At 37.0% G+C, this 25,802-nt stretch overlaps 1 protein-coding gene across 2 annotated transcripts in view; it reads left to right on the forward strand.

Annotated features, from left to right (window-relative positions):
- The window catches only part of scara5 (scavenger receptor class A, member 5 (putative)), a 79,644-nt gene extending 58,068 nt beyond the window's left edge, over window positions 1-21,576 (forward strand). For both annotated transcript variants that reach the window (XM_008397281.3, XM_008397282.3), the window contains exons 9-12: window positions 2,149-2,256; window positions 7,603-7,668; window positions 16,709-16,897; window positions 19,778-21,576. In XM_008397281.3, the coding sequence (XP_008395503.1) occupies window positions 2,149-2,256; window positions 7,603-7,668; window positions 16,709-16,897; window positions 19,778-19,911 (497 nt within the window). In that variant the 3' untranslated portion in view covers window positions 19,912-21,576. The remainder of the gene's footprint in view (window positions 1-2,148; window positions 2,257-7,602; window positions 7,669-16,708; window positions 16,898-19,777) is intronic.
- The last annotated feature ends 4,226 nt before the right edge of the window (window positions 21,577-25,802 follow it).

The following is a 25,802-nucleotide window of genomic DNA, read 5'->3' on the forward strand; positions in this document are numbered from 1 at the left end:
TATTTTAATGAGAAATTGATATCTGAATTTCCAAACTATTTCCAAATGTTTCCTTTGGAAATATGTCCATCTGAAATTCACATGCATGATATTTGGCGAGTGTTTCTTTCCAGTATGGTCCCATTACAATTCGATCCAATACATTCAAGTCCGGGTTCAAACCCAAATATTTACAGTGCAGATCGGTGCAACTACAGTCCAATAAGTTGGAAAAAGTATGGATATCAATTGAAGCCAGTATATTGCTCATTGTTACCTTGCACAGGGTGAGTCAGGGACAACATGGGCGGCCATTTTCCTCCACCAGTAAACAAAAACATGCATGCTTACAATATGAAATAAAACGTCGATGTTTTGCTTCGTTGACCTAAAATGCATTTCCTGGTAAGAAAGGAGTTTCCTGTCAAAGCACAGTAAGGTTATAAGTCTTGTGCAGGAAGTTGGTGGGAAGCGCGTTGACCTTAGAGTCGTCGTTTTCAGCTCTGCAGGCTGTTTCCCTTCCAACGGTGTCGGATGAAGACAATTTGTTTATACATCACACCAGACGCACTTATGTTCCTCCACTTGAAGCCAACGAGTCTTTCATCACATCCAGCCTCTTTCCTCTTGCTAAGCGATCCAGTTGGACCGACCTGCAGAACACTTCTGCTCTGGATCCAAACTGTGATTGATAGCATTTTCTTAGCGGGTTGTTGAATCTCGTTGAGTTACATGACATCATCCATCATTGGTTTATTGTGCCTTTCTGGTTCTAACGCTTTTAGCCCAATTATTTCACTCACATTCAGAGCAGTCACAACTGTGCAGTCGGCGCAAATCAGGGCACAGAGACATTTGAAAATGATTGTGTTGACTTCAGAGCTGCAATCAATAAGTCATTAACTAACTTAGAGATATTTGCTTACAAAAAACGTTCTTAGTTTGTGCCGCAGTTTTGAAAGGAACAATGGGAGAGGAATTGGTGTTTTGGCGTAGGTCACAGAAAACTTTACCATTGTTTTCAAACCCAAATCTTCCATATAAACAATAAGATGCGGGGGCTTGGAAACATGTCCTGTTGGCCTCAGTTTCTATCATTTTCCACAGAGATTGGAAATCAGTGCTTCACAGTGTTAGTTTTATATAGCATTCTTCAAATTGTAGTGCTAGATTTTGTTTTTTACATGTTTTCCACTTCGTTGGCTTTGTCCAAGAAACTGACTACACCTTTAAATGGGACTTCTTAGGCAAAAGTCACATTTTGCAAACTATTCTACTTGAATTTGGGTCTCAACTGTTTCTAAAAGCAACACAAGTACTTAAAAAAACCAGCCAGGCATTTACTGGCAATACATTAATGCTTTATGGCTTCTGGAACGAGCTGTTTCAAAAACCTTCCGAATGTAACGACATTGTACCGTTACCTAGCAACCCCATGCGAGCCCAGCCCAATTACCTGGCAACCCAAGCAGAACCCCAGCATAGTTGGTCAGCTGGTTTTCCTGCTGTATGTGCTGTACAATAGCTGCTGGAACAGGCAAATGTTTTGTTGTCTTTGGATGACTTACCATCCGGAAACAACTTTCTGCATTCTTGTTGGTTGTGTAGGATGCTCTGCTAATGCTTTTCAAAGATGTGCAGTTTCATAATTGTGCATTTGTTTGCAGCCATTTTCACATGCGAGTGTGAAAATGACCAATTTTGTCTTCTTCAACAAAAACGGTTAGCAAGCACAGAGCATTTTTCTTTGAACAGCTGTTTTTGTTCACTTTTAATTTCTTGGTAAGTCGAGCTGTTAACCTCCAGTGACTTTTGACTCAAAGTAAGACTGTGGGACATTAACTATTGCATCAAACTTGGTTAATAAGAAGAAGTGTTTTTTGAAGAAAGTTCTCATTTTCATTGCTGGGAATCAACTAAAAGATTTTCTAGACTAAATTAACTGACAAAAATTACAAAACAAACAAACAAACAAAAACTTACACTTATATTGCAGGCTTAACGTATTTAATGCTTTCAACTTTGGTCATCTGGCCAATGTTGCCAAACGTTTGGACACCCCTGGTATAGAGCTATCATAACTTGTTCAAGGAAGCATAGTAGGTCACGTTTAGATCATAATATGTGTTTACAGCTTTGTGTTTGTTTATTTGTTTGTTCTTGCTGCAGGATTTGCAGGAGAGAAGGGAATGCAAGGCCCCCGCGGCGTGCAAGGACCCCATGGGGCCGATGGTCCACGGGGAGAGAAGGGGGAACCCGGACCAGTTGGGCCTAAAGGTACAATAATCTAATCTCTGCAGAGAGGCGTTGGTCTTATTGTTCTAGCTATGCAATGCAGTGCATAAAATCACTTCAGATTTGACCTTTCACCCACTTTTTACTGCAATTACTGCGTTTATAACCCATGCAGCTTGCATCCTTTAAGCCGGGGTTTCCCAAATGTTTCCATGCTGTGGCCCCCTGCTGAGCTTTAGCTTCTAGCCAGGGATCCACTTTGTAAAACCACAGGAAATGCTTCAAATTATGCAAAGAAACATTGAATTTTAGCATTTTTTCCTCACTTTTATTCACTATTCAATGACATTTATTTAGCATAAATGCTAACCTCTGATTTTAGCTGGTGGAAAACTTTAATAGTAACATTTTATGACTTTATTCATACGATGTTACATATTTGCCCAGATAACTTTTATGTTAATCCCATTAATCTGTACTTAATCTCCACAGTTTAGGTTTTTGCAGTCACAAAGATGAGCGTAACAAATAAGGTTTTCCTGAATTAGATGAGATTAAAGAGCGAAATCACTTTGTCGTTCCCCAAATTGAGTCCGTTACCGTGGAAACGAGAAGGAAAGTCAGATGATGTGTCATCCAGTCTGTTTGGTAGACAGAGAGAGACGATGAAAACAAACAAGCATGCAACTAGAAATTATAAGTTACAATCCAATTAACTGATTTATTGATTATTGCTAAACACCTCCACATGTTTTCCTTCCACTCAACTTTATTGTAATGTGCTTTCTGACTCTCTGTTGGACGTCTGTTAAGTACGCTGGTCATTTTACTGATTATTTTACTTTTTAATTGGTTTTGAGTAATATTAACATTTCCTCTAGCTGAATTTTATCTGCAAGTTGTAAAATGTAACCAAAGATGTGTTATATAATAATTTCCGCTTTTAGATTTGAATTAGTGACATAAATAAATCTGCTAATCTTTTTTATTGAGATATTGGGTTGAGCTCGTGTAACGTGGCCAGAGAGCAAACAAACAAACCATTAATGCCTCCAAACTGAACCCAAAACTACATTTACAGAATATATTAACATTTTTAAAACCCGTGAACTTAATTTCAGATGGGAGAGTTGTAACTGTATTTTACTGAGCGTCAACCAAGGGAAAGAAACACTGGGAGCCCGGATGAACCAGCTTTTCACCAGCAGTTAAACTCAGCACGTATGTGGTTTGTGGCTCGCCAAGGCTGTGAAGGAAATCTTAAAACCTTGCAAACCAATTTGTGTTCAAAATCCAAACTTTGATTCATGCCAAGCCAACCTGGGAAACATTCAACTTTATTTTGTACTTAAAGGAAGCTTTTTGAGTGTAAAAACCACTTTATAGTGCAAGTGAGAGTTAAGTTTTATACTTGTTTATATTAAATTTGTTGCTGTGTCTTTAAGATTGTATGTGGATAACATTACATGTTGTAAACTTGCCTGACTACTTTATGGCTTTTTTTTCTCCAGAGCTACAGGAGCTACTTTAGATTTCATTTTAACAACCTCACAAAAGAAAATATCTTCTTTCTCTACGTTTCACAACTCACACTTGAAATTTGGAAACATGTTCATCCTTCGAATCTTTTCAGGCTTTCCTCCAAAAGACATTCAGGACCCAGTCCTCAAATGGCTTTGTGAAGTGAAATAAAACTTTATAGGGATTTAGCGGAAACTAAAAAAATGTTAACACTTCTGCAGTTCCCAGCAGGTGCAACTGATTTCTGCTCAGGATTGGAAACTCTAATTATTTCAACATCCACATCATTGTTGCTCCACCGCAGCAGCTGTCCCTGCTGATCTGATTGCTGTTCAGCTGCCTCATAATTACTCAAACGTCACAGTGAAAGTTTCCCTGGATTTAAAACTTTTAGAGCTTTTCATTCCAATAAAAACATAAACAATGAATAATCTTACATTTCCTGTTTTGCTCAGATTAATATTTTACTTTCCGACATTATTAGGTGTTTATATTCATCACAGACAGAGTCGCTCGAAATGTTAATTTTTATATAAATAGAGTTGGGAGTTATACTTCCTTGAAGATGAAAGTTTTATAAACTTATTGCAGCTGGTTCTTCTAATGCTGGTTATTTTCTTTTGTGATAATCTTATCTATGTTTATTAGTCCAGGATGACTCGTATTCAGGTTGTATTTTTAGTTTCTGGAGTGTCTGGACTCCACAGTTTTTCTGCACATTTATCCAACTTTTAATGATCTAATCTCGAACTCGACAATAGAAAAGCATTCCTGCTACACCTTATCTGTCTTGTTTTTGTCTTTTTTGGCTTCGTCAAATCTGCAGAGCCCAAAAACTGCAGAGATTACCCGAAATCCAGCATCGCCTGCTGAGCTGTTCAAATAAAAACAAAGTTCCCAAAAGTGGTAGTGTTTGTGTTTTTTTAGTGTTTGTGTGTTCAGCCAACAGCTGCTGCAAATCACTGCTGGTTTAGTTGAAATGTCCAATGTTCAGTCCCACAGTTCACCAAGAGCTCTTTAAGAAAACTTTTTGTTCCTTTCATTTAGTTATGGTCCAACAATGAGAACAACTCTCAACGCCGACGTTATTTTTTTAATTTGGGCATCTAAAGCTGCTTCCATTGGATATAATTGATATGTCTTTCTGTATGTGGATCCTGGTCATTAACTGGTTTTGACCTCAGTCCAGGTCCGGACCAGATGGACTATTAGACCTTGGTCAACTACAAGATTTTACTGGACTGATTCTGTTTTACCCAAACAGTTTCATATGTTTTTAATTTAATCTTTGCACTTATTCCTGACATTGCAAATTTGAGTCGCAGCAACTTTTTATTGCACAATGGCTTCCATTAGCGCAGCAAAATTATTGCATGCCCACCAAAAATTCAGCTATCGTAACCAGACATAGCATGGTTTGGAAAACTGCGACGTCCTAATCTAAATTAAAAATGACTCTAATGGATGACACAAATTATAATCCAGAATTAAAAACCTCTGGCGCATTTCCTGCTTAGCTTTTACATTTTGGCTCGTTTCCTGCAGCGCTGGCCGACTTGCATTCCTTCATTTGTATTTCTGCTGCAGAAGCAAAGCAGACATCTGGAAGTTCGTATTCTCCCAAACACATTTGGCGAACGTTGGTTCAGACTTCTTTAAAGATGTGCTCAGAAAAAAGGAACAGCATATCCTCCTCTAATGACACCATTTTGTATCAATAAAGGAGGTTTTACATCTAATGTTTCTAACCAATGAGCAACAAGCAGGAAACGAGACGTCTCAGATTTATTAGATAATTAAAAAAAAAATTTTAAAGTCTTTTCAATCACAATTATAAGATTAATTGGGCCAAAAAAAAGAAAAAGAAAGTCAATAGAGGAAGCCAGAACTCATCCCAACTGGGAGATGACTAAATCATATTTAGGGAATTAAATAAAGTTTTGTTTGGGAAATCTTTGGCTGTTTTATTCCAAACAGCAGCTGTTTCACCTGGAACAGCTGAAACATTTCACAGTGAGAGACTTTAAGCCATCACACACGTAGACAGCAAATTTCACCAGCAGATATCTCTCCTGTCCTTAATGTGACCCGCCAAAATAAAAGGAAATGTCCGATTGTTGCAAATCATGACCACATGTTGCAGTCATTAACCCAGGATTATTAAAGAAAACATGGAAAGACTCGCTTCAGAACAGCTCTTTGGGTTTAAATCATTTGAATGAATGAACGATTTCATTGAATATTACAACAAAATATAAAGATCGTTCTAATTTCTTAAACAGTAAAAACTAATCAGTTTGGAAGAGGTAGAGGATGATCAGGTGACCATAAGATAAGTAAGAAATAATCAGGAAGTTGTTGCTAGCAACGCCAGCCAGGCCCAGCCCATCACCTAGCAACCCAGTTCTAGTTCCACTGGTGCTGTTACCTAGCAACGCCAGCCAGGCCCAGCCCGTCACCTAGCAACCCAGTTCTAGTTCCACTGGTGCTGTTACCTAGCAACGCCAGCCAGGCCCAGCCCGTCACCTAGCAACCAAATTCTAGTAAATAATAACAATCCACTGGCAGATTATTTCATTTAATACATATCTGCCAATGGAATAAGTAATTTTTTTAATTATTAAGGAATTATTGACTTAAAAGTAACCGGTTAGTTTTGTCTTATTTCAAGTGTATGAAGATTCAGACCTGATCATTCGTTTCTAGCTGCTGACTCTGCATCGTTCCTCTTCAGGTCCTAAGATAGTAACTTTGGTTTTAGCCATTAAATAAATCCCTCGTGTTAATAACGCTGTCTGAACATTTCAAATACTATTTTAAAAGCTACAGCAACATGTTGATTTCAAACGTCTTTCAGCGCCGCTGAAATCCAAACCGACTTGGTGGCTCTTAAATCCGGTTGCTGTCTGTATTTTGTGGCTCAGCAGTAGCTTATGGTGTGTTTGTGTTTCCCCTGCTGTATATTTTAGTTGTTAAGGATGTGGTGAAAATGCATCCAGCCCTGACAGCTCTGCGCGTCACAGGCAGGGTGTGTCCGCCCGGTCGGACCAAACACCGGCTGTAAAACATGGCTGGTGGGCCTGAGGGCCACCTCCGCTGACACCTACACCGCCGCGCTGCGATTTAAAAGAAAATCAATTTAAAGTTGGGAAAGATTCCCAGTTTCTGCTAATCCCCGTATAGTTTGATGGCAGGAGCAGCCTTGTGGTTTTGAGCCTCGCTGCGGAGAGCTAGCAACAAGCCGTTGCCATTTTGGCAAAGGACTTTATTTTTAAATAAAAACAAATGAGAAGTGAGTTGCCTCCAAGCTGTTGATTGCAGTGACATTTGTGGGTAAATGCGTCATATATTTACAACAACCAAAATGAAGGGTATTTTCCCTCCTCTGATTTGGTGGTTTTACACTTTTTAAGCTATAGATCAACATTTATGCCCCAATATTCCAATATAATTCTCTTCTGGTTTCTGTTTTTCTGGTAAAGCTCTCTGAAGGCAGATTCACATGCGTAGCCCTCTAATTTCTACGTTTCACGCCTGTTTTCTCAATTACAGGGCTGCTTATGTAAAATGGTTCTGGTAAAAATATCCCAAAGAGCTGAAAGGAGAGAAAAAGGGTTTGAAATAAAGAAAATATTGTAGAAAAGGAACCTTTAATGATTGAACTAATATTTAATGAGGTTTAATTATCACTGCTTAGAAAATTTTGTGGCTTTTTCAGTTTCTGTGTTGCTCAAAAATTGCAGACTCTTCTGTATTATTTGGTGTTTGTTGCTTTGCCTTTGTAGTATATTGTGTTTTCTCTGTTTTAATCATTCTACGCATGTCATTTCAAAGTTATTTACAGTTTTTTCTGGTGATTGTTTGCAGGTGACAGAGGAGACAGAGGCTTCAGAGGGGATAAAGGTGATCGAGGCGACAGAGGAGAACGAACAGGTGAGAACTGGCTGGTTCAAAACGACTCCAATGTATTTAAATTTAATTTAATCATGTGGCAACAATTCAAAACAGATCAAGATGAGATCCAATTCCAAACTCAGTTTAAAAGTTTAAGCTAATAAACTTCCATCCATCCATTTTCTTGACACCCTTGTCCCTTAGTTTGTCGGGAGGGTTGCTGGTGCCTATCTCCAGCCAACGTTTTGGGCGAGAGACGGGGTCACCCTGGACAGGTCGCCAGTCTGTCGCAGGGCAACACAGAGACACACAACCCCACACACTCACACCTATGGACAATTTAGACAGACCAATTAACCTGACAGTCATGTTTTTGGACTGTGGGAGGAAACCAGAGTACCCGGAGAAAACCCACACATGCACAGGGAGAACATGCAAACTCCATGTAGAAAGACCGGGGCCGGGAATCGAACCCAGAACCTTCTTGCTGCAAGGCAACAGCTCTACCAACTGCACCACTGCAGCCCTAGCTAATAAACATTCAGATCAAATCCAAATTAGAATAAAATGAATTTGATTTCGACTCCATATTTATATTTGTATATTTATGTGCTGTATGAATATCAGTGTTAAACGATGTATATTTCTGAGCACATTTATTAAATTATACTTTATTTTCGAATGAAATCGTCTTTGTGCAAATAGGCTCAGTTGAAATTTTTCTTGCTTATTTTTCTTATAATTTAAGAAATTCGGCTGTTTTGGACGGAGACACCAATTGACCTCTGAAGTACTTTTATGAATCTAAATGTTGCATCAGATCTACTTTTTTCATCAGAAATGAAGTGCTTAATTGTTAATCATATTATTCCAGAATCAGTGAAGCAGTTTTATTCCCTCATCTGAGAGTCGCCTCTGTTTCAGTGATGAATGATGCTGGTGAGGATCTCCAGCAGCTACATGGGCTCTAATGCATCCAGATGTTGGGCCAGTGGAGCAGAGGTTGTTGCTTTAATCTCCCAGAACGATTACATCGCTTCTGTAATGACGAGTCTCCCTCTGCGGTTTCGTTATTTCGCCCACTGGGGCAGTAATGGACTCTCCAGTGTTTGGATGCATTCAGAAAAGCTGCTGCAGACTCACTAAATCATGCTAGTTTGAAGATCAAGGACAATAATAAAATTGAGCTCTTGGATATTTTATTATGTTAAAATTTTGCTTATTGTTGTTGCAAAAAAAAAAAAAAAAAGCTACTTGAAAGTCTGTTGTAGGTTATATTTGCTTCTAAATTGGAACGTTGTGAGTTTATGTTTTATGTGGACGTTTTCGTCTAGCCTGGAGTTTAATTTACACAATTTCAGACACAATGTAAACAGCAGAACCCTCAAATAGCTGGTTATATGCTGCATAACTGCTGAAGTGGTTTAGGTTTTCTCTTATGGACGGTTGCTTCACCTTCCAGCAGGTTTCATTAAACATGTCTTGATACTTTAAAGCTAAAATATAAATGGTGTTTGGTTTTATTTTGTTTGAAAGATCTTCCCATATTTATTAATTTCTCCGTTCATTGTTGCTTGAAAGGTCTTAATTTCTGTTTTATTTTATTTCTTGTGTTTTCTTATTTATAAACTTATATTTTAAGCTGTGTACAGCTGAACTACCTGTAGTTCTACAGCAATGCATTCTGGGTAGAAGATAAGTTAATGCGTTTCATAAGAGAAGAAAGTGAGGAGAGGAAATGGATCTGTCTTCACCTACTTCAAAATAAGAGCATGAAAATAAACTACTTAAAAAATGTAACCAAAAAACTTGAACTTGAACTTTAATCAACTGAAAGTTTATAAAACAAACAAGCAAATTAGATCTTTAAAATTTATCCAGAAAATGTATTTAAGGGAAGCTAAGTTCGCTAAACATTTTCAAAGTTAGCAAACGTGCTAAATGAGCAATTAGCTCCGCCGTTAGCGCCTTAGCAGAATTGTGCCCAGCATCCCGCTAGGATAAAAATCCAACTTTCAATATGAGATTTGTTTAATGGAGGAAAAATCCAGTGTCACAAAATACTTGGAGCATTTTGTTGTTAGTTTATGCTTTTCTGTTTGAGTTGGTCAGAAGTTGCGTTTCCGTTACAGACTTGCAGAAAACTTTGTTGATATTCTGCAAATGTAAAAAAAAGAAAACAACACAATTTTTCAAATTGCAGTTTTTTCATTAAGTAAGAACCAGAATTGAATAAGTTTCTTCATATGATAAGTCATTAAGAAACATCATCCTACCACTTCCTGTCTCTTCCACCAGTAGAACCATCCAGGTGTTGATCGTGAGACTCGTGATGTTTAAAACGTTTTTCCATTCCTGTACAAATACACTCATTTTGGTACAGCTGGAAAAACAACCTCATCCTAGTGCAAAAATTTAACTCTTTTTTTTTTTTTTTTCAAAAATTGCTGTTTCCTTGAAAATGGACGAATTACACAAAATTCACATTTTGTGCATTTTTGTTCTTCCATTTGGTTCTCAACTGCTCCTACAAACACCCAGCCATTTTTTAGCAAAAAGTTTATGTTTTTTGGTTAAAAACCTAGCAATGATTGAGTCACGCTGCATCGTCGTTGCCTAGCAACCCCGGCCTAGCCTAGCCCGTTACCTAGCAACCCAAGTGGAGAGAACATGCTTCTGCCGTGTTTTAAGTAACATCTGTTTCTTTGACAAGCGCGGCTACAGAAAGACCCAAGTTTACCTCGTAACCTTCTACAGTGAGAAGGATGTCAAATATGGCAGATAAAAAAAATCTTGTCCGAGTCACCAAGTTTCCATAGCAACCATTCTGTTTTTCTTGTCAGTACTCAATTTAAAGGAGATTATGATGGACTGCGTGTGTTAATGGATAAAATTTGAGAACTATTAAGTATGTGCAGATGCCATAAATCAACTCCTCTGGACGTAGCCGAGGCTCAGCTTTTTTCCCCTCTCTTCCTTCAGATATTTCCTCCTTCATTACATCATCGCAGCTGTTCTGCATGTCCTGCATGCGTCGTGGGGCGGCGCTCGCATCAGAAGGTCTTGATCTCTCAGCCACATAAACCGTCAGAGATCAGTTCTCTCCTCACATCATTAACAGGACGCGCGCGTTTGAGGTTTCACCAAAAGGAAAATGGTCCGAGTCTGCATGCGGTAGGCAGTGAGAAATATCAAGTGACGACGTCGGGCGTTTTTCTGTCACGACGCTCATATGGGAGACTTATTATTAGATTTTTCAGTTGGATCTTTTTGCACTTCAAAGCATGAATTTGACCTGAGAAAGTGCTTGAGTTCATTCACACGTGTTGGATGTTAATATAAAATCAGCCAGTTTCACAGAACATTGTGTCACTGAGAGGATCAAATTATGACGAGCTGCTGAAAAACCAGGATTTTTAAAAATCTCCGTCTCAGATTTCTGAGTTTTAGATTCTCCATGAACTCCTTCTTTCACTTTGGCTGTTTTTATTGTTTGTACGTCTTTTTTACCGTAAAAATGTCTTGGTTTGTGGGTATTGTAGAGTTTCTGGAATCAGTTTTTAAATAAAACTACATCTTAACTTTGCAGACAAGCAAATAAGCAGGAAAAAGAAGCTAAAAGTTTTTGTTATGTTGTTTTTCAATCAGTCTCAAGAAGCTATTTTACCATTCTATTTAATCGCAGAATGTTTTTTAGAAAAGTAAAACTATTTTTTACTTACAACTGTGTTCTCTTATAATACTAGAAAGCAACTTTTCATAAAATTTGGAGAAATGCTGCAATATCCTCATTATTCTACATATTTTCCAGTCATTCCTTCTCTGTTTCTTAAAGCTTCACCTGCCTGATTTCTTCTCTTTTTATAAATAATTAGATTTTTTCTTTTTCATTTATGCTTCAAACAAATCGCCCTCTTTTTCAGTTGAATTATCCAGAGTAAATGTCAAAAAGTTTTGATTTGTGATTTATCAGAGCCTCACTTCGTACATTACAGAAACCTGATCTGCATAGTTTTGTGAACTATTGTATATAAATTCAATGTCTGCAGTTTACATTAGACTCTAAGACGTCTAATGTGAAGCTTTTAAACGTGTTTTTAAAACAATTTCTGCACAAATGTTTGAAGAGGAGGAAGTGGTATTTTCCTAAAGCTGCAGATTGCTAACCTTGTTATTGTTTTGTTACTCAACCATGGAAATAAAGCTCTGCTTCATATTAAGTTCTTAAATATTGGCTTATGGAGTCGGTAAACACATGGTAATCGTTTCATGATGTACGAATCTCCCTGAAATTTCCCAGAGGCTGATTGGATTACTTAAAAGGAGACCTGTAGGAGCGCGTTTGATTCGCAGAATCAGGTTAACAAACATTAGAAACAGAGACTGAAGCCCAATATTTGTCCTTAAAAGGATTTACTCCCCCTGTGTGGAACAAAACACTCATTTTTGCTTTGCATTTTGAGCTTCTGACTTGGTGATTTTTTCCCTGACAGCTGAAGAGTCTGGCAGATTGATAACTGATGTCAGCGGTTTCATGTTATGACGAGTGGATTTAATGTTTAATCAACTGTTTGAACAGCGGAGGAGTATTTACATTTACAGTTTTTGGAAAAAATGTTCTTCTGGCAGTAGTTTTACTACACTCTTTTTACTTTTACTTGAGTATTATTTTCATAAAACCAAGCAAATAAAGTCAGGATATTTTTTGTGTATTTATTTTTATATTATTTATCCTATTTCGAAAGTTTAAAAAGGTTTTGCACATTTTCTGTATGTGCAAATGTGCACATACAGCATATTTGCACATACATATATTTTTTCAAATTGAATTTGAAAAAATATCTTCATCCATCCATTTTCTTTCACCCTTGTCCCTCAGTGGGGTCAGGAGGGTTGCTGGTGCCCATCTCCAGCTAGCGTTCCGGGCGAGAGGCGGGGTCACCCTGGACAGGTCGCCAGTCTGTCGCAGGGCAACACAGAGACACACAGAGACACACAACCATGCACACACACACACACACACACACACACACACACACACACACACACCTAGGGGCAATTTGGAGAGGCCAATTAACCTGCCAGTCATGTTTTTGGACTGTGGGAGGAAACCGGAGTACCCGGAGAAAACCCACCATGCACAGGGAGAACATGCAAACTCCATGCAGAAAGACCGGGGCCGGGAATCGAACCCATAACCTTCTTGCTGCAAGGCAACAGCTCTACCAACTGTGCAGCCCCTGAAAAAAATATCTAGTTTTCAAATTCTTGAAAACTAGAATTCAATTCAATTCTTGAATTGAATTTAAATTTGCAAATTTAAATTTAACAAATTTAAATTTGTTAAATTTGCTTTAACAAATTTAATCTCAGTTTTAAAAAGAGGATTTGAGTTACTTTCTATTTAAAAAAAAAAAAAAAGGCTTGCTGCATTTAGCCGAATTTAATGAATTTAAAAAAAAGTTTAGTTCAGTCAGCTTTTCAGTCAAAGTGTCCGGATAAGCGTGATTCTACTTACTGTAAAAGTTTGGTTGTAAAAAGACGAATATTTTGTCGTACTCAACATTATGTACAAGATATTTGTATCCTGACTAAAAATATAAAGTCCATTCAACCGCCATTGGGGGGGGCACAAAAAAATCAGACTAAGGGCCACAAACGGCCCACGCGCCGCACCTTGGACACCATTGGTGTGGCATACAGTATATTTCCATTACTAACTGTAAGTATTAGTTTCATAGTTTTCTTAAGACTTGGAAAAGTGCTGTCTGGATCTATTAAGTAATCTTATTCATTTGCATTAATTTTTAAAAATGTTATTCTTTCAAATATCATAATTTGGACATAATGTTGCGTTTTTGTCTCTCTGATAACATTATTTTTAAATATTAAATCAGATGTTTTGAGTGGCATTTTAACTGCTGCTTGACTAATTACTCGAACGGCTACTTTTTACTTTTACTTGTGTATAAATATGTTATTGCTGTTCCTACTTTAGTACAGTTTTCGTCTGTTGGCAGCAGGTCATGTTCAGTAAAACTAATACATTTCACTTTAGAGTTATCCTAAAGTGATGTTATAAAGTGGAAAAGTTGTCAAATGTCGCATTAAAAGCAGCTTCAGCGCCACAAACAGAAAGACGATTCACTGAAGATGAAACTTTAAAGGGACTCTGAATAAAACACGACTTTATGAGCAGATGGAGGTAGTTAGCTGTTCTCCTGAAGCCGTTTAGTCCCGTCCAGCCCAAACCCCTGCAGCATGCCAGATAAACATTAGTAATATGCGATTCCTGCATGCTCTGGCATTATCCTGGTTCTGCTCGCTGCAGCTCGCCGGGCCTCTGGGGCTTAAAGCGCTCTGGACGACCATCAGCACTTGGAGCGCGTTCAGCAAGCTTTTCCCGAGCTAAAACATTTTTTACATCCCATGAAATCCCTCGTTATTCAGACGAAGTTGTGAAGCTTGTTGTGTCTAAATTAGGTAACGCTCGTGTTTTATGGTGAAGTTTTATTTGGGCTTCGAGGTGAACATGCGTGCTGTTGGTCTGCAGATTTTATATATTTTTTTTCTTGGTATAATTGCTTTCAGAAGTATTTATTTTTTAAGATTAAATCTCCTACGTCTGTTTTCCATCATGGCTACAGTAAATGTTATGACCAACTGGTTTTATGTTCATTCTGCCGTGGTTTTTTTAAATGCTTTGCTGATGTATGTATCCTCGTGCTCTGTTATGATGTCTAGGTTATGATTTTCCTCTTGATTTCTGCATATTTTGTTATTTTATTCTCCTGGAGCATGTTGTTGCAAGTTTAACAGAAGAAAGATTTGATATTCTTAAAATATATTGTGGATTGTGCAGAGAATAGGTTTAAATATTTCACAAAAAGAAGCTGCTTGGAAATATTGACATGTATTTTCTGTTGTATTTTAAATTCCTGCCATGTACTTGGATTTCTCGGATGTTTTCACACCTGATAGTCCAGTCCATTTGGTTTTATTGGGGACTTAAATTGCAACATTTGTTACATTTTCAGCTACTGCAGTTTGCTTTCACTCTGCACTATCAAACGAGCCAAACTAATTAAAAAACCTGTTCCCCTCCTTGCCTGTGGGGGCGCCATACCAAGAACTACTGAAGAAACAGAGACACTTCTTAACAAAATGTAGAAACAAAGATGGAGTAGCATCAGATTTGAGCAGTTGTAGGATTTCTCTTTTGTCTTTGGTAAAAAGCCTCAAGTCATTTCTCCCGCTAACACTGGGCTAGCATTTTTGTTTTGGTTGTATTTACCCAGAATGCCATGCAGAACAGTCCACTTCCTGCTTTTGAAGCGGTCTCCAACCCGCTTGGTGTTCTCATATTTATTCAAAGTTCACTTCAACCGAACCGAGACAGAGGATTTTAGGCAGTTCGATTTGTGTGACTGACTCCGCCTGTTTTTAGTTCCTTTCTAGGGATTAAATGACAAATTTAATTTCTGCTCATATTTTCTTGGTGCTGGAAGTAACACAAAACAAGTAAATGCTGCAAATACAACAGCATAAAGCTATCGTAGATATTAAATGATGATGGCCTGGTGATTGTTGAGTGTTTGGCAGAATAATGAGAGATAAACGAATTTATGATGGTCTGATGGGACTCGTGTCTGCGGAGCGTCTGACTTTCCTCTGCAGCACTTTGTCAGCAGATTCAATGATGAACATCCTGTAATGATGAAACTGTGTGTTTGTTCGTGTGTGTGTGACTGTTTACCTCGCTTTCTCATTTCCTCTCCTCACTAAATCAAGTCAACTATATGGGTGCAGCTGTGCATAGTTTCACAAATTCCTGATTTAGATCCACGCAGCAAATTCTAACACCATCGACACACGTTTTGTAAAAGTATCCAAACCACAATTTGTCACGTCACACGCTCAAAATTTAATGTATTTTGTTGGGGTTTTATAGAGGAAGAAATATATTTTGCAAGAAAAAGACAGAAATGTCTCAGAAGCTATTCTGAAAAATCTACTTTGTAGGATATTTTCTTACAGAGTTTTTTCAAACTCTCTCCACCTTCAGGTTGGATGAAAACCATCAATTAAAATGTTTTTTTTAATTTTGTTTATTGTTTTCAAGAAATTTAAATCTGCTGTTATATTATTTACAATCTTGTAATTCAATGAAATAGAAAACAATTGATGGAAATTATCTGTTTTTCTCTTAAGAAAGCAGCTGCCACAATCCCTGGTTATGTTTTAGATTTTTAATGATTTACAGATTTCATAAAAAAAATAGTTTATTATTGAGCAGGTAATACAATAAGTCATTTTTTAAAATTTTGAGGCAGGCCAGTAGTTTAAATTTGCCAGTTTTGTTCCTTGTAATACAAAAACTGTGGACACACTGCTTTATACTGACATTTATATTTAGCTAAATCCAAAAAAATTCTCTTTAAAATGAGAAAGTTTGTAAAACAGAAATGTCCTGCTAGGAAACATTTAATATGCATTTTCTGTTATGCTTTAAATTCCTACCATCTACTTGGATTTCTTAAGGTTTCTTTAAAGTTTCTTGTTATAGAGAAATATATATCCTTAATTATTTTCCTAGCTTACATATTTAATTTTTAAATGCTTACAGATTGAGAAGAAGATATGAATTTTAAAAACCTTCACAAATAGAAGGTTTTTAACAATTACTGCCAGATTAAAAAATACTCCCAGTACAAAACTTGTCATCCTAAATTTAATGAAAAGAGAAGCAAAAAAGAAAAACAGAACAAATTTTATTTAATGCTGTTTTTGGAAAACAGAATGTCTTTTGTTGACAGAAAAATATGTTCTCTATGCGTCATTAAAAAGCCTGTATCTCAGTGTTTCATATCGGTTTGATTAACTACTCGATTAAACTCATAAACCCAAAAAATAAAATAATCTGTGAGCTCAAAGCCAGCAAACGCAAAAAGGTTTTCAATACAGAATCACTGGAATGAATAACATTGACTGTGTGCAGTTAGGATGCAGCATATCTGGAGCAGCAGAGAAACAAGTGCAGATTTTTACAACATCTGTTTGTGTGCACATTGTTCTGCAGTCCAGGAGGCTCTGGTGCGTTTGGTGAACGGGTCGGGTCCCCATGAGGGTCGCGTGGAGGTGTTTCACGAGCGCCGATGGGGGACGGTGTGTGACGACGTCTGGGACAAAAAGGACGGAGACGTCGTCTGTAGGATGCTGGGATACAGAGGAGCATCGGAGGTCCATAAGACCGGCCGTTTTGGACAGGGTACGTAAAGTAAACAATACAGATGCTTTTTTTGATGCTTTTTCAACTTTTAATGTTATTAATCTGTACTTGAAATATATAAAAACTTTTACTGTGGTACAAAATGGCAAATCAGGATCAGTCTTTGGGCTATACAAATATTCATTATGTTTTTTTGCCCCAAGTCGTTCTAAGATAATAAGATTTTAGTCTGTTCTGCTTATTTTGAGCTCCCTTCAGAACGAGCTGTTTTAGGGCCGCCGTCACTTTAAATCCAAGTAAACTGCTGCTGGAACTCCAGTTGGGTTGCTAGGTGATGGGCTGGGCTGGCTGGGGTTGCTAGGTAACGGTAACTAACTCAAAGATCTGGAGCTCTTAGAAACCGTTCACTATCCAGGCACTAAAAAACTTGAACTTAATCCCAAAAACCAGCTGGGTGTTTTTTTTTAATGTTTGAACTGTTTATAAAAGCATAATTAAGTATAAAAATGTTCTAAATGTGATATTTTTAAAGCAAACTTCCAGGAATTTATTCTAAGTCTTATCTATTTAATAGTTCAGATGTGTTAGAAGTTGATATTTTGAATCCTTGGCATCAAGAGATGTAGATTATACAAAAATGTTGATGTTAAAAGAACAACCTTCAGTGTATTCTGAGTCTAAAGTCAAAATTCTGAGAATAAAATCAAAATAATTTCCTCTCCGTGTCCCTAATCTTCTTCCGTATGTTAACCTACCTCATAAAATACCAATAAAATATAATTGTTTATGACAAAATGTTGGAAATCACATCATATGGAGTAATCTTTTAAAAGACATGTCCCTGATTTTTATGAGCTCTTCTGTTTTTGCCGTTGGGTTGTATTACTTAACCAGCGCCCTGAATGCATCAGGCTTTAATATTAAAGTTTTAACGGAAAGAATATGTGAGTCAGATGTCATCACCGTGGTCTCAGTGGTGACATCTATTGTCTTTCTGTCATTCAGAGTTTAGCCTTACATCATCCAGGGTGTCTGTTCAGAGAGTTCTGACCTGAAAAAGACAGAAAGAAAACATTTTCTTCTTCCAAGGGACTCCCTTCGCATGAAAACAACTGGATCCAATTTAACACACGTTTTCTCTGGGATTTTTCTGATGAGTCAGCTGTTGGTCAACACAGAAACAACACTAAAAACGACGAACGACTTGTTTTGGTGTTGGGTCATCAAACCAATTACCCAAACGCTTTGAGTAGGCGGCATGTGATTGGCTAATTTACCATTTGTGTCAACAAGCAATTTAATAGATGTACTTATGAAATGGAGTGATGTGAAGATGAACGGATTTGTCCCAAATCTCAGAAACATACAAATTATTATACATGCCTGTCAGCAGAGCAGCCAGAATTTGTGTGCTAAAGAAATTTGTATTTGTGTTTGTGGAAAATCCCCAGTTCTAATGGTTTGATTGATGGACTTTCTGTTGACAACAATGTTCTTTTAGCATCATTACACAAATCTCCCAAATCACCCCCTGGCGTTCCCCTAAAAATCCCTCGCAGTGTTTTGGTCGTCCAGAACTTCTTTTCTGGAAGAACTGACACAAACGTGGTGTGAACAAAAAGTTGCATCAGCATGCAAGAAAAAAAAAAAAGCACTATAAATGTTTATTTCTAAATCCTCGGAGGTCGCATTGATAGAACAGCTGGGCTGTCACTCGCAACCTGCAGAAGCTCCATATTCACTTTCCAGAAAAACTTATGTCATTTCCATCCTGAGGAAACTCAACACATGGTGCCTTCAAGTTATCAAATTTCTCTTTAAAATGAGAAAGTTCGTAAAACAGAAATGTCCTGCTAGGAAACATTTAATATGCATTTTCTGTTATGCTTTAAATTCCTACCATCTACTTGGATTTCTTAAGGTTTCTTTAAAGTTTCTTGTTATAGAGAAATATATTTCCTTAATTATTTTCCTAGCTTACATATTTAATTTTTAAATGCTTACAGATTGAGAAGAAGATATGAATTTTAAAAACCTTCACAAATAGAAGGTTTTTAACAATTACTGCCAGATTAAAAAATACTCCCAGTACAAAACTTGTCATCCTAAATTTAATGAAAAGAGAAGCAAAAAAGAAAAACAGAACAAATTTTATTTAATGCTGTTTTTGGACAACAGAATGTCTTTTGTTGACAGAAAAATATGTTCTCTATGCGTCATCTGTTCTGATTTTGTCTTTTTTCTCACACACAAAACTCACAAAGCTCACAGGTTTATGGTGTTTGAAACCTCCAAACTCTGACCAGGAGAAAACAAGGTAGCCAGAATACTTGCTTGACAGCTGGAACTGTGTGTTTTAATACCGGGTAGATTATAACTTGTATGGAGGACCAAAACTGACATAATTAAAAATAAAAGCAGGAATCTGTATTTTTTTTGTTTGGCCTTTTCCTTACACGTGCGTTTTCATCAAGAAATGTATATATTTTGTTTTGTCGTTTCTTTGTACAAGCGTTTGCTCTGTTGTCGTTGCCACGTCAAAAAGACAAAACAAAACTTATACATTTCTTGACAAAAATCCATGTTTAAGGAAAAGGGAAAAACAACACATATTTCTTTTTTTTTTTGACAAAAACGCACATGTAAGGAAAAGAAAAGAAAATATTTCCATTTTTTGACAAAAACAAAAACACATTTAGCACAATAATTTAACATTTGTCAAATGTAGGTATCAAAATGGTTGAATTTGGCACTTTAGCGTTAGCAGAACTAATGTTTATGATTCATGTATTACAGTTAACACAAGTAATTTTTAGCTAGAGGAGCCCACCATTGGATATTATTTATTTTCCTTTAATTTTTTGACTTTTGCCTGAATTTTCAGACAATCTCTGAATGTGATCCACTGTTTCTACTCAGGTACTGGTGTGATCTGGATGGACGACGTTGCTTGCATTGGGACTGAAGAAACCATCCACCAGTGTAAGTTTTCCGGCTGGGCCAAAACGAACTGCGGCCATGTTGAGGACGCCGGCGTGACCTGTGTAATGTGAACATGCAGGACCATCGCTGTCGTGTCGAGTTTTCTCCATGCCAGGCCTTTTTTTGTACCATTTTTGACCCACGTTTTTACAAGGAGTGCCTTCTTATCAGTATCGTTGCTCACTGACCACCAAAAAGTGTCACCTACCCAGATAAAAACTCATTTTTTCATGTACTTTTATGGGTTTATGAGAAGTACAAAAACTGAAGGACAGCGTTATTTTTCATGACCTGCACTTATAGAGCACGGACTGTTTGATTCCTTCTGCTCACCGTGTAAGAAGAAGAGAAACTGAGTCTCAGTTCTGGACATTTTGACTGAAGAGGGACTTTCACAAACCATTTAACCACCTAAAAACGAGGATGAAATCTCTTGAGGAAAGACAGACTGTCAGTGAGTTGACTTTCCTTTACCAGCAGCTGCTCTTTACAGCAAAATATTCAAAGGGCTTTTACAGAGTGTGACGGATTTTCTAACCTTTCAACCTTGTATAACACTTAGAGTTTGAAGGTCAAAAGACGCCTCAAAGCATGCAGAGAAAAAAACGATAATCTTCCTTCTTTCAGTTTAGTTTTTATTGAGGTCATTTAAAATAATAGTTTTCAAAAAGGCTGACATTTATCTTATCTTTTAAAGTGGTCTTGACCCATTTGCTTTTCAGGCTTTTTGAAGGTATTTTAAACATTTTTATGAAAACCAGATGCTTTTTTTTTTAACTAATCTGTGGTCATAATTAGGGTTTTTTGTGACCACAAACACAGCTGTGTGTTATTTAAAAAAAAAAGAAACAAGAACTTGTGGGGGATAAAAGAATAATATCAAAGCCTTTTGTTAACTGTCTTAAGCTGATCAGAAGTTTCTGCAAGTATTTTTGGTCTAATTTATAGTTAAAATATCTCAGAACACTTAAAATGAGACAAAACTAACTTACAACTTGTCACCAAAATATAGGAGCTTTTTAAGTCCATAACTTTGTAATATTGATGAAAAGTTTTTTTTCCTCTGGTAGATTGTTTCATATCTGACAAGACATTTTCCCCATGTTATACATTAAATAATTTGCCAATGGAACTTGTAACTTTTACAGAAATATTTGGGGAATATTGACTTAAATCAAGCTCATATATCTTGTCGAACAGTTACTTGTAAGTTACTTTTGTCTTATTTTAAGTGTATTAAGATATTTACACAAGACAGAAACACTTGGTAAGATTTTGTGTTTTTGCAGTGCATGTGTGGAATCCAGGTCAAGGGAATAAATACATTTTTAAAATCGGTGTAAAAATAGCAGCTAATATCCAAAGACCTTCACAAAGTCTGTGAATCTGTTAGCCATGATCACTTTAAAAACAAACCTGGAAGGAAAATGTGGATAACTTCCACTGTTTTTGCTGTTTGTTTGTTTCAGTCTCTTAAGATCTAATCTCCTGTTTACTGGGATTTATTTAGTGGAACCTCATTTAGTTAATATCTCCATATACTGTGTATACAGAATACATTTTTGCTAATATGCAGTGCCTTGCAAAAATATCCCACTGCATTTACAATTTAGGTGACTTCTGAAGGCAAATGGTGGCACTGTACTTTATTTTAGGGGTATCGGAGTTGCAGGGGGTGAATTAAAATGTACACTGCTGTTTACAGATTTTTATTAATAAAAGAAATTTTGAAACTATGCGTTCTTTTTCTTCTATTCTAAGACCTTAAATCCAGAATTGTGGGTTTCATTTAGCGTTAAATGATGATTTGTAAAACATTAAATGTTTTACAAATCATCATTTAACGCTAAATTTCAGCTGCATTTTTAAACTCTTAAGGGTTAACGGTTACTCCGGTTAACAGATGATGATAAGAAAGACCAGATGAGTATAAACAGATGGATGGACGCCTGCCTTGCCTGATTTATAATGGTTGGTCTGTGAATCTGCCAAACGTTGGCTTGCAAGCATCACTTCTCACTCCAGACAAACCACAGTAATCTGCTTCAGCAGTTTGTATTTCTCTCAGTTGGATATTATCTTCATGGCTGCTCAAAAATCCGAAACACCGAGCCACCTCCCACGTGGTTCTTGAGCTGATTGGAATGAAACTTATGCAGGAATTTGAACCTGATTCTTGATCGTCTTGAAATTTGGCAAATTCGAAAACCTCACATTGCTCCAAAGGTATATTATACTTCCATTTTTTATTTAAAAGTTTGTGTGCAAGACATGAAATATTGGATTTTAATTGTACTTTTTGTTCTGGTTGCAGTCAGAAACAGCAGCTCTGTTTGTCAGTCTGTGTTTTAAATAGAGATCCTGCAACGGGAGGCAAATTGTAGAAACTGATGAAATAAAGTGTTTGTTTTGCAAACATCACTTTTAGAAATGACCTGTTGAGTTTTGTTCTTCCATTCTGGTCTCACCTGCTTCTAAAAACAGCCAAAGTGCTTATAAAGAAAACCTAGCGATCCAAGTGCCTCCAGATGTTTGTACTCTGAAAATTAAGCTTTTATTTCACAAAATTTAATCAAAGTTTTGTAAATTGTCAGTTATGGTGTTGACACATCATGGTTGTGACAAACAACTTAGGAATAAAAAGAAGAAAAAACTAAAGAATAACATAAGCTAACCGGAGCTAACTAGCCCCCTTAGCAAAGGAAGAGAAGGGAAGTGGTCATGGGGTCCTCAGAAGTTCTGGTGCCCCCCAATAATGCCTGATTACACCAAGCACTGTAGCTAATATTAGCTGGTATCTCGCCAGTGGGTCTCCGGTCTGACCTCTAGGGTTCACAGTGATTCTTTTGGTCTCCGGGCTAACCTCCAGGTCTTCATAGCAAGTTCTGTTGCTCTCCCGGCCTGCTTCTATGACTTGGTAGGGAGTCCTGTGGGTATCCGGTCAGACCTCTAGGGCTCACAGCGAGTCCTGTTGGTCTCTGGGCTAACCTCCAGGGCTTCGTAGCAAGTCCTGTCACTCTCCCGATCTGCTTCCGTCTGCTTCCGTGACTTGGTAGGGAGTCCTGTGGGGTAGTGGTCTGACCTTTAGGGTTCAGCGAGTCCTTTTGGTCTCCGGGCTAACCTCCTGGACTTCGTGGAAAGTCCTGTCGCTCTCCCAGCCTGCTTCGGTCTGCTTCCGTGACTTTTTAGGGAGTCCTGCGGGTCTCCGGTCTGACCTCTAGGGTTCACAGTGAGTCCTTTTGGTCTCCGGGCTAACCTCCAGGGCTTCGTACCAAGGCCTGTCGCTCTCCCAGCCTGCCTCCGTGGCTTGGTAGCGAGTCCTGTTGGTCTCCGGGCTAATCTCTAGGGTTCATAGAGAATCCTGTTGGTCTCCCGGCCTTCTCCCATCTGCTTCCGTGACTTGGTAGGGAGTCCTGTGGGTCTCCGGTCTGACCTCTAGAGTTTATAGGGAGTCCTGTTGGTCTCCCGGCCTTCTCCCATCTGCTTCTGTGACTTGGTAGGGAGTCCTGTTGGTCTCCGGTCTGACCTCTAGTGTTCACAGCGAGTCCTTTTGGTCTATGGTCTGACCTCCCGGGCTTTGTAGCAAGTCCTGTCTGTCTCCAGGTTTTATCTATTTCAGTATTTTTCCACTTTTATTAGTTAAATATTGTTTATTTTTAATTTAGTTTTTATTTGTTATAGTAGCAAATTTCTTTTCTTAATATTTTTCCTTCAGTGACTGAGATTCGGAAGCTCATGGAGTGTGAAGGAACATAATGGTAAAAAAGAGAGAAGCGTTTCTAAAATAACACCAAGCATAATTTTCATTGATTAAATTGCAATTTTAAAGAGTTCCCTACTTTTCCATAATGTCAGAATTTAATTGGGTTAGAATTTAATGAGACATCGGCTATGTCTTACTCCATTTCAAGCTAAAAATGATGGATTTTTTTGTTTAATTGTAATTGTTTTCGGTAACACTTTATTTGAAAGGGGGTGAATAAGACTGTCATGACACTTTCATAAATATGACATAACATGTCATGAACATGATTAAGCCTTTATGAACATTTATGACTGTTGTCATAAAGCGTCATTTGGTAAATTATGACACTTTTAATACAAAGTTGACATTATTCAAAATGTCTTTGTTATGACAACTTGACATTAACCAATAAATCATTACTGATATAAATTTGTTATAAAAGTATTACTGATTGCACTTTAAAATTTTAACTTTATGTTATTAAAGGTAAAGTTTAAAAGGTAATGATTTCTTGATTAATGTCATTTTATCTTACTTTGTAAGATTATCTACTTTGTAATATGGAGCAATAATGTCAGCTAGAATCTCAACACAGCAGATTGCTTTAGTTTGTTCTCAAATGTCAGCCAGAGGAGGATCGTGTCTCCTCAGCACCGGAAGCAATAAAACTGGATCTGAAACGCAGCAGCTGACGTGACAGAATTTCTAAACTGTTTTTATTCTTTGAAAGAAAGAAAAAACACTAAACTGTCCTCTTGCATCATTAAAAGTATTTGAGATGTAAACATAAATTTAAAAGAAGAGATCATCAAATTGGCATTGTTGCCTTTAAAGCTTCTAGCAGTTCTGTTTAAATTTGCAAATTTTTAAATTTTCATTAATATTACATCTTTTATCGATGCTAATCTAATTAGCCATTTATTCTGCACAGGTGATAGAAATACATCTTTTATGAAGCCAGCAGCACAAATAGTGTTCATGCGTGCTTTAATAAACATTTCAATCCTTACTTTCTGAATTTGAATGAGACAAATGGGAACTGATATTCGTTTATTTACCACAGCAACAGAAAATAAGGATGTAAAATGAAAAGGGACGGATTTCAACACTGATTGAAAAAATTACCTTGCTCTGCTGATTGTTTTTGAAAGATCAGTTACAGATTTTGTGATGATAATTATTCAGCTCAGAGCTGAAAATGAGAAAATGGTGAATTTGAAAATTCAGTGCTTTGCAAAAGCAGCGACACAACTTAAGTTCACATTTAAGGTATCTTACTAATGTAAATGTTTTTTTGTTGTGATTTTATAGAACAACACTAGTGAAAATACATCTTGGGATTCATGAAACAGGTTTTGAATAATCCTGTTATCGTGGTTGGAAGACTAAAATTCATTTCCAGTTATTTTGATTGTTTTTGTGTGTTTGGAGTAAAAACAACAATTTCACAGCTTTCTCTAATAAAATGTGCTTTATCAATACAATCTGAGCAAGATTTAAAGATAAAGCAAAATTTCAACACTTAAATGTGTAATTTTAGTATATTTGTAAATATTATCTGAGTAAAATGTGTTTTCTTTTAAGGTTTGTAGAAAAGTGAATTAAAAGTAATAAAAATGTCTCATGTGTCACATCATCTTGTGCTGGAACATAAAAAATGAGATTTACTCAAACAAGTATTTCTGTTATCTTCTCTAACAATTTTAAAACAGGCTCTTAAAGCTGTCAGAACTGGAAGAAGAGTTGGACGTTTATGTGTTTAAGGGTTGAAGTCGTTTGTTGGATCATGAGCTGAAACATGTGGAAGTGTTCGTTCACCAAAAATCACATGCATGAACGTTTCCACATGTCAAGAAACGGCTGAAAAATCAACTGATTGTTATGAGCATAGAGTGTAGAGATGGTTTCAGTTATCCTGTGTGAACTTTTCTTTATTTTAAACATCAAAGTGATGCAGTTTGTTCGACCATGAAAGCATTTGTGCTGCACGTGCAACAAAGCTGCAGTCAGGGCTAAAAAAACTATCTTACACATCGCTGTAAGAGGAAGAAACTTTATATTTTCTTCCTCTTACAGCGAGGAAGAAAATATAAAATATATATATTACCATGAAATAAACAGTTACTTGACTGAAGCACCCAAAATTCAAAGAAACATTTGAAAATCTTATTAATAAGATTGGAAAACTGTGAGTCTCCTTCAGATTTTATTTAGAGT

This window comes from Poecilia reticulata, chromosome 21 (assembly GCF_904066995.2).
Source record: "Poecilia reticulata chromosome 21, P_reticulata-male-v2, whole genome shotgun sequence".
Classification (NCBI taxonomy): domain Eukaryota; kingdom Metazoa; phylum Chordata; class Actinopteri; order Cyprinodontiformes; family Poeciliidae; genus Poecilia; species Poecilia reticulata.